At 59.9% G+C, this 12,688-nt stretch overlaps 1 protein-coding gene across 1 annotated transcript; it reads right to left on the bottom strand.

The window, feature by feature from the left end:
- Positions 1-4,861: 4,861 nt before the first annotated feature.
- Positions 4,862-11,775, bottom strand: TLE5 (TLE family member 5, transcriptional modulator). Its single transcript, XM_049642353.1, has 6 exons — positions 11,579-11,775; positions 9,342-9,405; positions 7,959-8,003; positions 7,294-7,356; positions 5,821-5,895; positions 4,862-5,738 (listed from the first exon to the last, which is right to left on the bottom strand). The coding sequence occupies exons 1-6, from the start codon at positions 11,758-11,760 to the stop codon at positions 5,517-5,519; spliced, it is 651 nt and encodes a 216-aa protein (XP_049498310.1). The 5' UTR covers positions 11,761-11,775; the 3' UTR covers positions 4,862-5,516.
- Between the last annotated feature and the right edge of the window lie 913 nt (positions 11,776-12,688).

A 12,688-nucleotide genomic window follows, 5' to 3' on the forward strand; every position in this document is an offset into this window, starting at 1 on the left:
CACTGCCTCCGTTTCTTTACCTGTCTAATGGTCTTTCCTTCACAGGTATTTTCAAGAATTAACTGGGAGATGGGCGCCTGGCTGGCTCTGTGGGAAGAGCATGTGACTCCTGCTGTCTGGGTCGTGGGTTCGAGCCCCACATTAGGCATAGACATTACAAAAATAAATAAATAACTAATAAACTTAAAAAAAAAAAAAAAAGAAGGAGGGGCGCCTGGGTGGCTCAGTCGGTTGAGTGTCCGACTTCGGCTCAGGTCATGATCTCGCGGTCCATGAGTTCGAGACCCACGTCGGGCTCTGTGCTGACAGCTCAGAGCCTGGAGCCTGTTTCGGATTCTGTGTCTCCCTCTCTCTCTGACCATCCCCCATTCACGCTCTGTCTCTGTCTCAAAAATAAATAAACGTTAAAAAAAAAATTAAAAAAAAAAAAGGAATTAACAGACACGTAGTCAAAACCCTCAGCCAAGGCTGGGGCCTTAATAGATGTTCAAATCATAGCTGTTTATGATTTCTGTTATCCTGATGACTGGTTTTGGCTTCCTGATTATTTCTGGTTGCTCCTAGTGGGGCCAAGAGCTCCTTTACCTGAGGTCGGGTGACCTTCTGAGGCACTGCCTTGTTTTGTGGCCTTGACAATCTGTTGTCCGTCTTTGGGCCACAGTTCTGTTGTCTGCGAAATGGGCAGCGTGGCATTTCCGGGTCCCAGACTGCACCAGCACTGTTTCTCCCCCAAGACTGTATCCAAGTCCAAGTTGCTGATGCCCAGAGGACTCAGGAAGGAGGAAGGCTGCAGGTGCGCCTGGCCGGCCGGACTGTGGCCATTTCGTGGATCACGTGGGGAGTTCCGGCTCAAACCAGGAGCCGGAGGAAGAGGGCTGGCTTTCTGAGCCACTGGGGTGCTCTCAGGCCTAGGAGTCGGTGGAGGTACAGAAGGGGTGTGTGGGGACAGGGGCTGGGTTCGTCTCAGGCCACAGGGGCCTGGGGGAATTCTCCAACACTGAGGACATTAGCACATTCGAGGACAGAGTAGGGGGGCGGCTCACACCCCTGATGTCCACATCCCCCTGCTAAAAAGCCCCTTCCAAAGGGGAATGATCATAGAAGGGGAGGGGCTTTTAAGAAGGAACCCCCCCCCCCAACAAGGGATGGGGTCTGAGAGGGGGTTGGGTGGTCAGAAATGGCTGGGCTCATCCTGTCTACACCGCTCCCCTCTCCTCCAGTCCTGTGCCCAAGGGCTGGGGGCATTGCCCCCCCTCCTCCTCTCCCTGGGCCCCTCCCTCTCAGCCTTCCCCCTTCCTGCCGTGTTCCTCCCCATCCTCCTCCAGCTCCCCCTCCTCTTTCCCTAACCCCTCCCCTCCCTTCCCTCCATTCGCTCCCCCTCCTCCTGTCCTCCCCTCCCTTCTCCACCCCTCCCTTCTCTCCCCCACCCCCCTCCCTCCACCCCTCCCTTGTCTTCCTTCCCCCTCCCTAGACCCCTCCTCTCCCCCCTCCTCCTCGTCTCCTCACTGCTTTCCCTGTCCCCCTCCCCTGCACTCTCCCCACCGCCCCCTCCGCCCCCTCCTCCCGCCTCATTAGGCGCGGCCGCGGCGCGGGGCCCATTAGCGGATCAATTAGCCGAGGTCGCCGGCGGCGCGGTCGTTAAGCACGGGAGGCCGCGGTGGGGAGGGGGCACCGGAGGCGGCCCCCTCCGCCCATCCGGGCTCCGCGCGAGCGGCGCACCCCTCCCCCCCCCCCCCCCCCCGGACCTTCTTGTCAGCCTGCTCCACAGGGGGCTCCCAGATCCAAGCCCCGCAGGTGCGATCGGGCGGGGGTGCTCCGAGGCCCAAAGGGAGGCCCCCGAGGTCCCAGATCCTCCGTGGCTGGGCAGGGCGCCCCCTTCTCCGGAGGAGACCCCTGTTTTGGGGGTGTCGGATTTGTGACACCCCCCCCACCCCCCCACGAAGCCCTTCATCTGCCAGCAACATCAGTAATAATAACACCAGCTGACAGCTTGTGAGCCCTTGCAGGCTTCCTGCTAATTCTCGGGAACAGTTTCCCAGAAACTGAGATCAGACAAGTGACTTCACTTGCCTCAAATCACTAGTTAGGGTCTGAGACGGCTACAAACCCAGGTCTGCCCTCAGCAAACTGCTAACATTTATTGAGCTGCTTCTATGTGCAAATTAGAAAAAAAAAAAAAAAATTTGCAGCCAACACTCCCCATCCCTTCTCTGCCTGGCTCTCCGTCAACACACGTGCTGACACATTTTGTGTTTTCCTGGTTATCTGTCTGTTCCAGCCAGAGGACAGGAATTTATGTCTTCTGTGTCCCTGGGGCTCACAGTAGGTCTCAATGAAGGAATGAAGGAACGTGCCAGGCTGTGCTGTAAGCATTTCCACGGATTAAATAGTATGACCTTCATAACAAGGAGTAGTATTGAGATTATACCCAGTTTACAGACAGGGAAACCAAGGTCCAGAGGGGAGAAGCCACTTGTCTAGATGGCCCAGCTATGAGAGGAAGAGCCAGGATTTATTTATTTTTTTAATGTTTGTTTATTTTTGACAGAGAGAGAAGGAGAGAGACAGAACACGAGTGGGGGAGGAGCAGAGAGAGAGAGGGAGACACAGAATCCAAAGTGGGCTCCAGGCCCTGAGCCGTCAGCACAGAGCCCGACGCGGGGCTCGAACCCACGGACCTCTAGATCATGATCCGAGCCGAAGTCGGGCGCTCAACCTACTGAGCCACCCAGGCACCCCTGAAGAGCCAGGATTTAAACTGAGGCAAGACACCATGTGCCTGGAACCACTATGTGACATATTTATGGCACCTGTTGTTCCCTGCAGGACCTGGGTGGAGGGGCCTGAGAGGACTTAAGAAACATGTCATCCAGGGACCCGGGGACGCCTGGGTGGCTCAGTCGGTTAAGCCTCTGACTTCGGTTCAAGTCATGATCTCACGGTTTGTGGGTTCGAGCCCCACGTCAGGTTCTGTGCTGACAGCTCAGAGCCTGGAACCTGCTTCAGATTCTGTCTCCCTCTCTCTCTGCCCCTCCCCCGCTCGACTTGCACTTTGTCTCTCTCTTCTCCGTCTCTCAAAAATGAATAAACGTTAAAAAAAAAAAAAAAGAACACTGTTCCAGACAGAGGGAACAACATGTGCAAAGGCCTCTAGGCAAGGAATGGCGAGATGTTTCAAGCTGGGTGCCGCCTGCGGAAGAGGGATGATTGGAGGGGTGGGGAGCAGATCCAGCTGCCACGGAGACCACAAATCTATTTTTTATGATTTTTTTAAAATTGTGAAACGTAACACACAAAGGGTGCACAGGTTGTGAAGTGAACAAATCGATGAATTATTACAAAGTGAACACCCTCGTGTAATCAGCAGGCAAGTTGAGAAGTGAAACACGACCGGCCCCATTAGAAGCCCCCTGTGCCCCTCGCCCTCTGCCAAGGGTGACCCCATGACACCTGACAGTACAGGTCACTTGGGCTGGATTTTGTTCTTCATATAAATGGAATCACTCAGTACTCATGCCTTTTTTTTTTTTTTTAATGCTTATTTATTTATTTTGAGAGAGAGAGCGCACGCACAAGGAGGGGAGGGTCAGAGAGAGAGGGAGAGAATTCCAAGCAGGTTCCGCGATGTCACTGTGGAGTCCCAGGCAGGGCTCGATCTTAGGAACGGTGAGATTGTGACGTGAGCTGAACCAGGAGTCAGTGGCTTAACCAACTGAGCCACCCAGGTGCCCGAGCTTGGGTTTTTAACCCGAGGATAAACGTTAGGCGGGGAGTGACCCCATCACACTGGCGTTTTTAGAGGTGCTCTGGCTGCAGTGGGTGCAGGGGCGCCTGGGTGGCTCGGTCCCTGTCCCCACTCCTCTGTCTCCTCTTTGCTCAGGGACATGAGCCATTTCTTGTGCGGTGAGCAGTCCGCCTTCCCCTCTGCCTTTGGTCCCCCATGGGAACCCACTGGATGGGGGGCAGGTGAGAATTTCTTGGACTTGAAAAGTCCCTGGGTGCCCAGGTCCCTGAGGGTGGGAATTCTACGCCCCAGCCCTCCTTGGCTGCCCCGCCCAGCCCCACCCTTAGCTTCTCCCCACATCCTGGGTGGGCAGCCTGAGGGCCTCTTGGCCCAAGCGCCAGATGCACCCTGGGAACCTCCTTTCCTTCTGGCTCCCCCAGGTGGTCCCGCTCAGGGGGTGGCTCGAGGACCTTCAAGAGGTCCTGGCCCGGTCACGTTCAGCTGGGGGTGTTCTCAGCTCTGGAAAAAGGGTCTTCGCGTGGGCAGTGGCAATTGATCCCGCCGCCGTCTGGAAATCTGTCTCTAAGGGAAAAGAATGCCACTTAGGAGCCCTGTGGCCTGGTGATCAGAAACCAGCTCCATTAAGCCTCCAGCACCGGGGCGTGGCTGTGTGACTTAGATCTTCCAGCTGACCCTCTCTGGTCTATGCACCAAGTTCTGCAGACAGACTTACACGGACAAGCCGGACTCACCCGGGACTCTCGCTATCCCGTCCCCCATAAGGAGGGAGCTCAGACGTGAGGGAACCCCCTCCTCCCCTGGGAAGGGGGGCACCGCGGCAGCCCGCAACACAGAGGCAGGAACAAGGCGACCAACCTTCTCACATCTTTATTTGAAAGGCACAGCTAAGCCCACCCTCGACACAGCATTGTCACTTCTCCGCAGCGATCAGACGACTGAGCACAACAAAAGCTGACAGTCTAAAAGGCTATATACAGACACAGGTGTGGGTGTTGCTTTTTTTTTTTTTTTAAACATTTTTCTGTCTTTTTTTTTTTCCCCCGTAATATCCCTTTTCTTAAAAGACAAGCTAGTATACTGGAAAAAGGAAAAAAATAAAATAAAAACCAAGACAACTTGAGTACCCTCATCTTTATTCGGGAAGGGGAGAAAGGGAATTCTGGGACGCCCGCCCCCCCTCCCCCTGCTCCTGGCTAAGCTCACTCTCCCCGCCCCCTCTCCTGCGGGGCGAGGGGAGAGGACAGGTGGGCGTGGGCTCCGGAACGGGCAGAGGAGGTGAGGGAGGGGGGAGGACGGGAGGGGGGGGGGTGCCCAGGGCAGGAAGGGGCAGCTAGCGTGGTGTCTGCATGCAGTGCCGGGGTGAGAGGCTGGGGGGCGCGCCCTGAGGGGCCCTGCGGGCGGAAGTCAGGTGCGCATGTGCGGACGGGGAAGTGCAGGGGTGCGGGGCTTCTGGAGGCTTTGCTCTCCTCTGACCTGGCTTCCCGTTTGTGCCTCCAGGCCTCAGCTTGCCTCCGGTGTGGAATGAGCATGAGCAAGGTATTCACCCACTCAGGCTGCAGGGGTGGGGGGTGGAGGAGGAGGAGGGAGGCCGGGGGTGTGAGCGAAGCTAGGGGCGGCACACAGGCAGGGCTAGGGCCCCAGCAGGCGGCTACCATAAATACTACCGAGTTCAGCCAATCCCGAGCTACACTGTGTCTTGCGCTAAACGTTCCTCTCTCTTCCGTTGTCTGTCTCCCCTCTGTCCCCCCACCCTCCCCATCCCGGCCGCCCACTAATCCGACTTCTCGCCGTCATCCTCCTGGTGGGTGTCCCCGTCGTGCCCGTTCTTGTCTTCCTTGGAGAGGTGGGCCTGGGAGCCCAGCGCGGACAGCGAGAGGAGGCCGGTGCCCGCGCTGACGGCCGGCAGCGAAGGCGGCTGCAGCCCCACCGGCAGCGGGGTCAGAGGCAGGGCCAGGGCCTGCAGCTGGGACAGCTGATGGGCTTGGAGCTGCTGCTGCAGGGCAGAAGGAGGGGAGCGTTAGCTGCCGGGCCCACCTGCCCTCCCACCTGCCCGCCCACCCGAGACCCAGACGTACTCGGATGATGGAGTTCAGCTCAGGAGCCGTGACCTGCTTAGCTCTCTCGATGGCTCCCAAGACCTGCTGTTGGTGCTGGAAAGGGGAATGGGGGGCAGAGAGGAGCCAGGTGCTGCACCCTGATCTCAGGTGGGGCTCTGGGGCACAGAGCCCAAGAGAAGCCACTCTCCCATCCAGGCTATCAGCACCATGCACCGTCCCACCCAACCCCCATGGCTTTCGACCCCACCAGAAAACCCCTCTCCATCCCCTTCTGTTTACCAAGCCTCAGCCAGTGCCAAACATACTTAAGAAAACAACATTGGGTGAGTCTGAGAGACACCCTGCATCTGCCACCTACAAAGAAATAGATGTACAGTGCACAACGTGGCCAACTGTACAGGCAAGTCTCGATCCTAAGGTCTTGCAGATTGCGGTCGAACATCTGCTAATCCAAGCCCCTCTCCTTCCATAGCTGAGGAAGGCCCGGTGGATTCTGGCAGTGCTGGAGTAGGAGTCTAGGTTCAGCGCAATCCCTCCCCAGAGCAATCGGCCCCCTCCACACCCCAGCACTCCCCGAACGTCCATGTCTTCTGCCATCAGATGCCAGAATCTGCCAACGTCTCTTTCTGCCTTGCCTACCAGGAAGCCCCCGTCATGAGAGGAAAGCACAAGTCTAGGTCTTCAAGGCCCCGAGAACCCCTTTCTCTGGGGTTTTCACAGTGTCCTTCTGGAACTGTCCCTGGGCATGCAGGTTCCCCAAGGGCCCCAAGATCGCCTGGCCTTAAAGAGGAAATGAATTATCGACAGCAAAACCTGGCAGGGCAGGAATGGCAGGGGCGGGGAATGTGGAGCGGGTCTCACACCAAGAGTCTTAAAATCTCAAAAAGCAGAAGTGAGAGCCTGGTGCCTGGTTCCCCGGGGCGCGTGCATGTGTCCACGCGTCCACCTGTGGGTCTCTGGGTGGCTGCACGTACGTGCATCTGCGTGCACACGTGCATGTGTGTGCCTCGTGTATCTGGGCGTCGCGTCTGTGCACGTCTGTGTGCACGTCTGCGGACGTGTGCTGAGTGCCCTCCCCGTACACACACACACACACACACACACACACACACACACACACACGCTTCTGGTGTTGTGGCCTGAGGTGGCCCGCGGGGCCTGGCAGACAAACCTCAGGAAGGTCCGAGGCAGAAGCAGGACAGGCAGGAACAACTCTTGGTGCAGTCTTGGGCATATCTGACATTTTCCCCAGTGAAATGACTCACTCCAGCTGGGAATTCTGCAGCAGGGTGAGGCCCCTCCCTCCACTGCCCTGCACCCCCGGGGGTCTCTCCAGCCTGGGGATTCTTCCACACCGGCCAGGCTGGTGTCTGGGAGGTCCAGAGAGGGGAGGTGTGTGGTCGAGGGCTGCAGCAGGGAGGGCCTGGGGCAAGTCGACGGTCTGTCTACTTCCTCCTCCCAGCAGCCCTTGGGGGGTGGAGGGTCACTCACCTCTTGGGAAAGGTAGGGTAGGACCTGGGCACAAATCCCATTCAGCCTCTTGACGATTTCAGCCTGGAACGCACGGAGGGTTCAGTCTAGGGCGGGCGGCGGGGGCAGGTGCAGACCAGCCCCAGGAGGCCCGCGAGGTTCTAGCTAAGAGGCCAGCCCGGCCCAGGGTCAGATCAACCCCTCAAGCCTATGGGCACCCAACCAGCGGTAGAGGTGGGATCCGAGGCTGGCTCCCGGCCCTGCCGCTGACAGTGACGACGCAGGACCAGGCTCGGGGGGCCGGGGGGCCCTGAGATGATGGCCGGCGCCTGGTAAGGAGTGGCTGCTTGGAGGGGAGGGGTGGCCAGCATCATTGTTTTTATGACCCCCCCTCAGGGCACGGATGGCCAAAGCAAGGCTGCAGGGTGAGGGGCAATTTGGGGGTCCACGGTGCGCTGGCATGTTACCCTCCCCCACTGTTGTAAAGGGGGGGTCGACGGGGCAGGGGGGTGGTAGGTTGGGGGAAAGTTTCTGCCCCTCCCCCTCAGGGAGATAAACCTCCCAGGGGGGCCCAGGAAAGAGCAGACAGAGGGCTTGGAAGTAACAGTATGGAGGACAGACTTGGTGTATAGCCAAGGGGCCGGGCCCACCTGCCTGGGGGTGCTCAAGGGGGGCGGGGGGCGTACCTGCTTGTGCATCTCGATGTTCAAGCCGTAGGACATCTCGTAGTACTATTGGGGGGGGGGAGAGAGAGAGAGAAATGGGGGGTGGGCAAAGGATGGGGGGCTCCAGAGACGGAGATGGGGGAGTGACAGAGAGGGCAGGAGGCAGCCAGATGAGAGTGTGAAGGCAGGAGAGAGGAGAGGCATGTAGGAGGCACCCAGAGCCAGAGCAGGGGCCCAGGCCCCTGGGGGGGGCACTTGAGGGAGCTGGGAGGGGGCTTCAGGGCCCCAGCCTGGCCTGGCTCCCCTGGGTTCTGGAATAATTTTCCAGCCCCTCTCCGGCACACAAACATTCCAGGGCTCCTAATCTTTTATCTTTATGTGTCTTGTCGGCGGGTGGCCCCAGACTCCCCAGACTCCCGGGAAGTCTGCCTTCCTGGGTATAAATAATCAGGATAAACAAAGCCTGCTGGGTCTGGCTCTGGGGTCAGGAGCCCCCCTCCTCACGTCCCAGATCTGACCCTGCCCCCTCCCCTCCCCTCAAGTCCCTCATGGCTCCCCATCATCCCTGGGGGTGGGGCAGGGGAAGCCAAGTTCATTCCCAGGACATTGCAGTTTTTCCTCTGCCCAGAAAGCTCCTACTCATTCTTCAAGACCCGAGCCGCAATGCCCCGTTCTCCGTGCAGCCTTCCTTAGGCAGCGTGCCCCTCTCTGGAACCGTCCCCCGCCCCCCGCCAGTCCTGGGTCCCTCTCTCCGGCCCAGCCCCATCCCTCTGGGGCCAGGAGGGTAAGTATCTGCCTCTGCCTCCCCTGTAGCCTGGGAGAGCCGGGCTCTGGGCTGGACCAACGCAGGGGTTTTTGATGTAGAAATTGCCACCCGGTGGGTGTGGATCCCGGCAAGTGATTCTGGCAGCGTGCACAGGCAGGGTCTCAGATGTCAGGCAAAGAATGCAGTGTCACCCCCTCCCTCCCTGGGACCTCAAAGGATGTCAGCTTCCTGGCCACCCCCCCCCCCCCCCCGCAGTCCTCCTTCTGAAGCCCGGGCCAGGAGGGGTTAAACGCTGGGATGCCCAAACTGTGGGGGCAGGGAGGGATCTGGCTGCTCCCCCACGTCAGTTCCTGGCTTTGGCTTTCACAGCAGCCGCCTCCTCTGCTGCCAAGGACAGCCGGGGGACCTGGCAGGCCCAGGCTGCAACCCGGTGGTTTGGCACCTCGGCCACCGCCTGGGCCGGCGGCCAGGCCGGCAAGGCGGACTCAGCCAGGCCCCGGGGGCCGGCTGAATGGAGCGCAGACCCCGAATCCTCCTACATCCCGCAGGAGGCGGCCAGGGTCAGGCAGCTGCCAGGGGCGGAGGAGGGTCTGGGGTCCCCCCACCAGCCCCCGCCCGCCCACCCGGGGCCAGCTTACCATCACGTAATGACGCTGCATCTCTGATTTTTCACTGGCCAGCTTGTCACATTCGAGCTTCAGGCTGAAACAGAACAAGGAGGGAGGGGCCAGGGGCCGGGCTGAGGTCCCCCCTACCACCGTGCAGGGGAGCCCAGAGCTTTGGTGGGGGCAGGACGACGCGCCCCTCTGTGGAGATGGGGCAGGGGGTTGGTTGCCTCGGGCTCCCGGACTGTAAACCGAGGATCAAGAAATCAGCCTGGGAGATACGGCTGCACAGAAAGTCCTGGGTAACCACACGGATTACAAACACCCTGACCCCAGGTCTGCCAGGGACTCAGAGAAACTTCTCCCCGTCCAGAAACTCGATGAAGTCCGTGATATTAGCGCCGACCCTCGTGCCACGGATGACGCAGTGGACGCCCAGAGAGGTTGAGTAAGTGGATCAAGGTCACACAGCCAGAAAGCTGGCTACAGAGACCACAGTCCCAACCACTGGGGAAAACGATCCGGCCAGGGAGGAAGGAATAGAAACCACAAAAGGGCAGAGAGGGTGCAGGGCTGGCTGGCTGGCAGGGAGCTGGGTTGGACTCAGCAAGGAATCTCCAAGGGGACCGGCCAGGCCCCTCTCACAAGCCTTGATTTCACTAGGGGATTCAAGTTCCACTTTTGGGTGACAGAGGTGGTGAGCCCCTGGCCTCTTTCAGGCTCTCCCCGCAAGGATGAGCTTACAGCATTTCTCAAAGCCCACTTGCCGCCAGCCCTAACGAGGAGGGCAGAGAAAGAGGCAGAAAGCAGACGGCCGACTCGAGCCAGGCAGACTGGACTCAAAGTTCGGCCCCGCTGTTTTGACGCTGTGTGACCCTCTACCTCTCTGGGCCTTGGTCTCTGCATCTATTAAGTGCCAACCTCCCAGGGTGGGGTGGGGAGAATGAAACCGATTAAGACAAGGAAAGCTTCTAGAACAGCCCCTGTTATACAGTAAGCACCCAATAAACGCATGTCGGTCTCATGGGGCTTAGCGTCTCCCTCCACCAAACTGACTGCCTTGTACATCCAGGTTCAGACACAGGCCACAGTCTGTGACGCTAGGGGCCCTGTGAGTTTGTTTTCTCTCATTTTCTTTAAGAAAACTATTTGTTGACGCCATTTAAAAAAAAAAAAAAAAATCAGGCACTTCCACTGCAAACTCTGGATTTCTGGCCCTTCTTGGAGATCGGGTAAATCCCGTGTGTACCCCCAACACGGTAGGACCCCTCATTGTATAGAGAGACACCCAGGTCCAGTGGATGGAGATCCCAAAGTTCAGAGAGGGCATCTGGATTACCTGAGGTCACACAGCACTGTGACCGCACTGTGACCTCCAGTCTAAGGGACTGGACCAGGCCCAGTACTCCTGGGCACGGGCCAGGCAGGGAGGGAAGGACCCCCTGGGGGGGCTCATAAAAGCCAGACCTGCCAAGCCGAGCCCCTAAACTCTCCACATCAGGGGATGGAACAAAGTTCAACTGCCTGTGCCTCAGTTTCCTCATCTGTAAAATGGGCCCAGCGATAGGACACTGGGGGAAGATTAAACAAGAGGATGTAGGTTGAGTATTTACCACACGGGGAGCGTGGAAAGTACCCTCAAAAGGTGAGATTTTGGTAAATATCTCTATCTACTTCCCTTTCTTCTTGAAGAAAACCCAGGAAGCTTCTTAGATCGCTTTTGTGTGGGTAAACGGAGGTCCAGAGAGGGCCCGAGGCCCCGCTGGGATTCGTCACCAAGGACCCCCTTCTGATTCCCAGGCAAAGCCCCACACTCGGTAACACAGCCCTGAGGGCTCGCATTCTTCAGCCCAGGGACTGGGTGCAAGTGTCCGTGTGCCACTTCCTTGCTGGGCATCCCCAGAAAATCTCTTAACTTCTCTGGGCTTAAACCTGTTTAAGTGGAAGGCCATCTCCAACTTCTTGGGAGGTCTTCTACCCAATGGGGGTGGCGGTGGGCGTGGGGAGAGAGGCTCTGAAGCCAGGCAGGTTGCCGCGGCTCTGGGCACATAACTTAACTTTTTGTGCCTCCGTCTACTTACCTGCGAAACGGGCTGTTTTGAAGTCTAGGGGAGTTTAATATTGGAAAAGTGTTCACGACAGCGCCTACCACATGAAAGGACACCCTCTACCTACATTTTCTCAAGCCTACGTATACAGTAGGGGCCGCAACCTCCCCTCTAGGGGTGTCCTTCACCCCCCCCCTGCAGGGCCCCTGGCCCCCAGCTCACCTGTGATACTGAGCCTGCAGCAGCTGAAACTCATCCTTGATGCGGTCGCAGGAGTCCGAGGTGGTGAATTTGAGTTGCTGGGGTAGGTGAGAGGAGCCCTGTGGGGAGGGGGCGGCCCGGGTCAGGGCCGGGCGGGGCGGGGCGACCCCCGAGGCGGCGGCCGGCCGGCGGCGCAGCTGCATCGCGGCCCCCCCCCCCCCCCCCCCGCCCCCTCGCCCCACTTCCCGGGCTCGTGTTTACAGCCCCTGGCGCGGCCCCCGCCCTCGCTTCCTGCCCCCGCCTCTCCCGGGGGAAGGCGAGGGGGTGGGTGCGCCCGAGCCGCCTCGTTCCCCGCCACCCCCAGGCTGTGGGGGTGCGTTTTAAGGTCCGCCCTTGGTGGGGGGCAGCGTGCGCCCTCTACCGCCCCTCCACAGCGCCGGAGGGGGGTGCACATCCGAGAGCCCCAACTGCCTCTGCGATGGGGGGAGAACGTGTCCTGGAGTGCCCCTCCCCAAGTTGGTGGGGGAGCAAGGCCTCCCCGCAAAGTCCCCTTGGGGAAGGGGCCTCTCCCAGCGCCCGAAATCACCCGGCGGGGGGCCCTCCACCCCAGATTCCCAGCACCCTTCCTCCCGGCTGCGCTCTTCCGGGAGGGGTGCGCCTCGGATCTCCCCCCACTCCTAGGCCCCAAAAGCAGCCCCGGTGTTAGAGGTGCCCGGTGGGGCTCCCGGGGAGCCCCAGGCCCGCGGCCAAGGCCCCCCCCCGGCCCCCCCCGCGGGGGGGGGGGGGGGGGGGGGGGGCGGGAAGCATGCCTCAGGGGCTGGGGGAGGGGGGAATCCGGGCCGCGAGCTGGAGGGGACCGGGCCTGGGAACTGGGGGTGGAGGGGGGGATCTGGGCTGGGGGCTGGGAGAGGGACCGGGACCTACGGGGGATGGGGGGGGAGCCCGGGGGCTGGCGGCGATGGGGGCGGGGGAGTAGCGCTGGGCCGGGAGCTGTAGGGGACCCGGCCCAGGAGTTGGGGTGGGGGGGTAGGCGCCGAGCCGCGAGCCGGAGCGAAGGGTGGGGGGAACGGCCCGGCTGGGAACTGGGGTGCCAGGCGCCGACCTGGGGGAGGTGCGCGCGGCCCGGACCGG

The sequence above is a fragment of the Panthera uncia genome, chromosome A2 (assembly GCF_023721935.1).
Source record: "Panthera uncia isolate 11264 chromosome A2, Puncia_PCG_1.0, whole genome shotgun sequence".
In the NCBI taxonomy this organism is placed as follows: domain Eukaryota; kingdom Metazoa; phylum Chordata; class Mammalia; order Carnivora; family Felidae; genus Panthera; species Panthera uncia.

Bases quoted from the DNA above. Each gene is read 5' to 3' on its own strand.
- TLE5 (XM_049642353.1), bottom strand. From the start codon at position 11,760: ATGCAGCTGCGCCGCCGGCCGGCCGCCGCCTCGGGGGTCGCCCCGCCC. The intron at 8,004-9,341 runs GTAAGCTGGCCC...CCCCCCCAATAG, and splicing joins TGCAGCGTCATTACGTGATG to TACTACGAGATGTCCTACGG. The intron at 5,739-5,820 runs GTACGTCTGGGT...TCTGCCCTGCAG, and splicing joins AGCTGAACTCCATCATCCGA to CAGCAGCTCCAAGCCCATCA.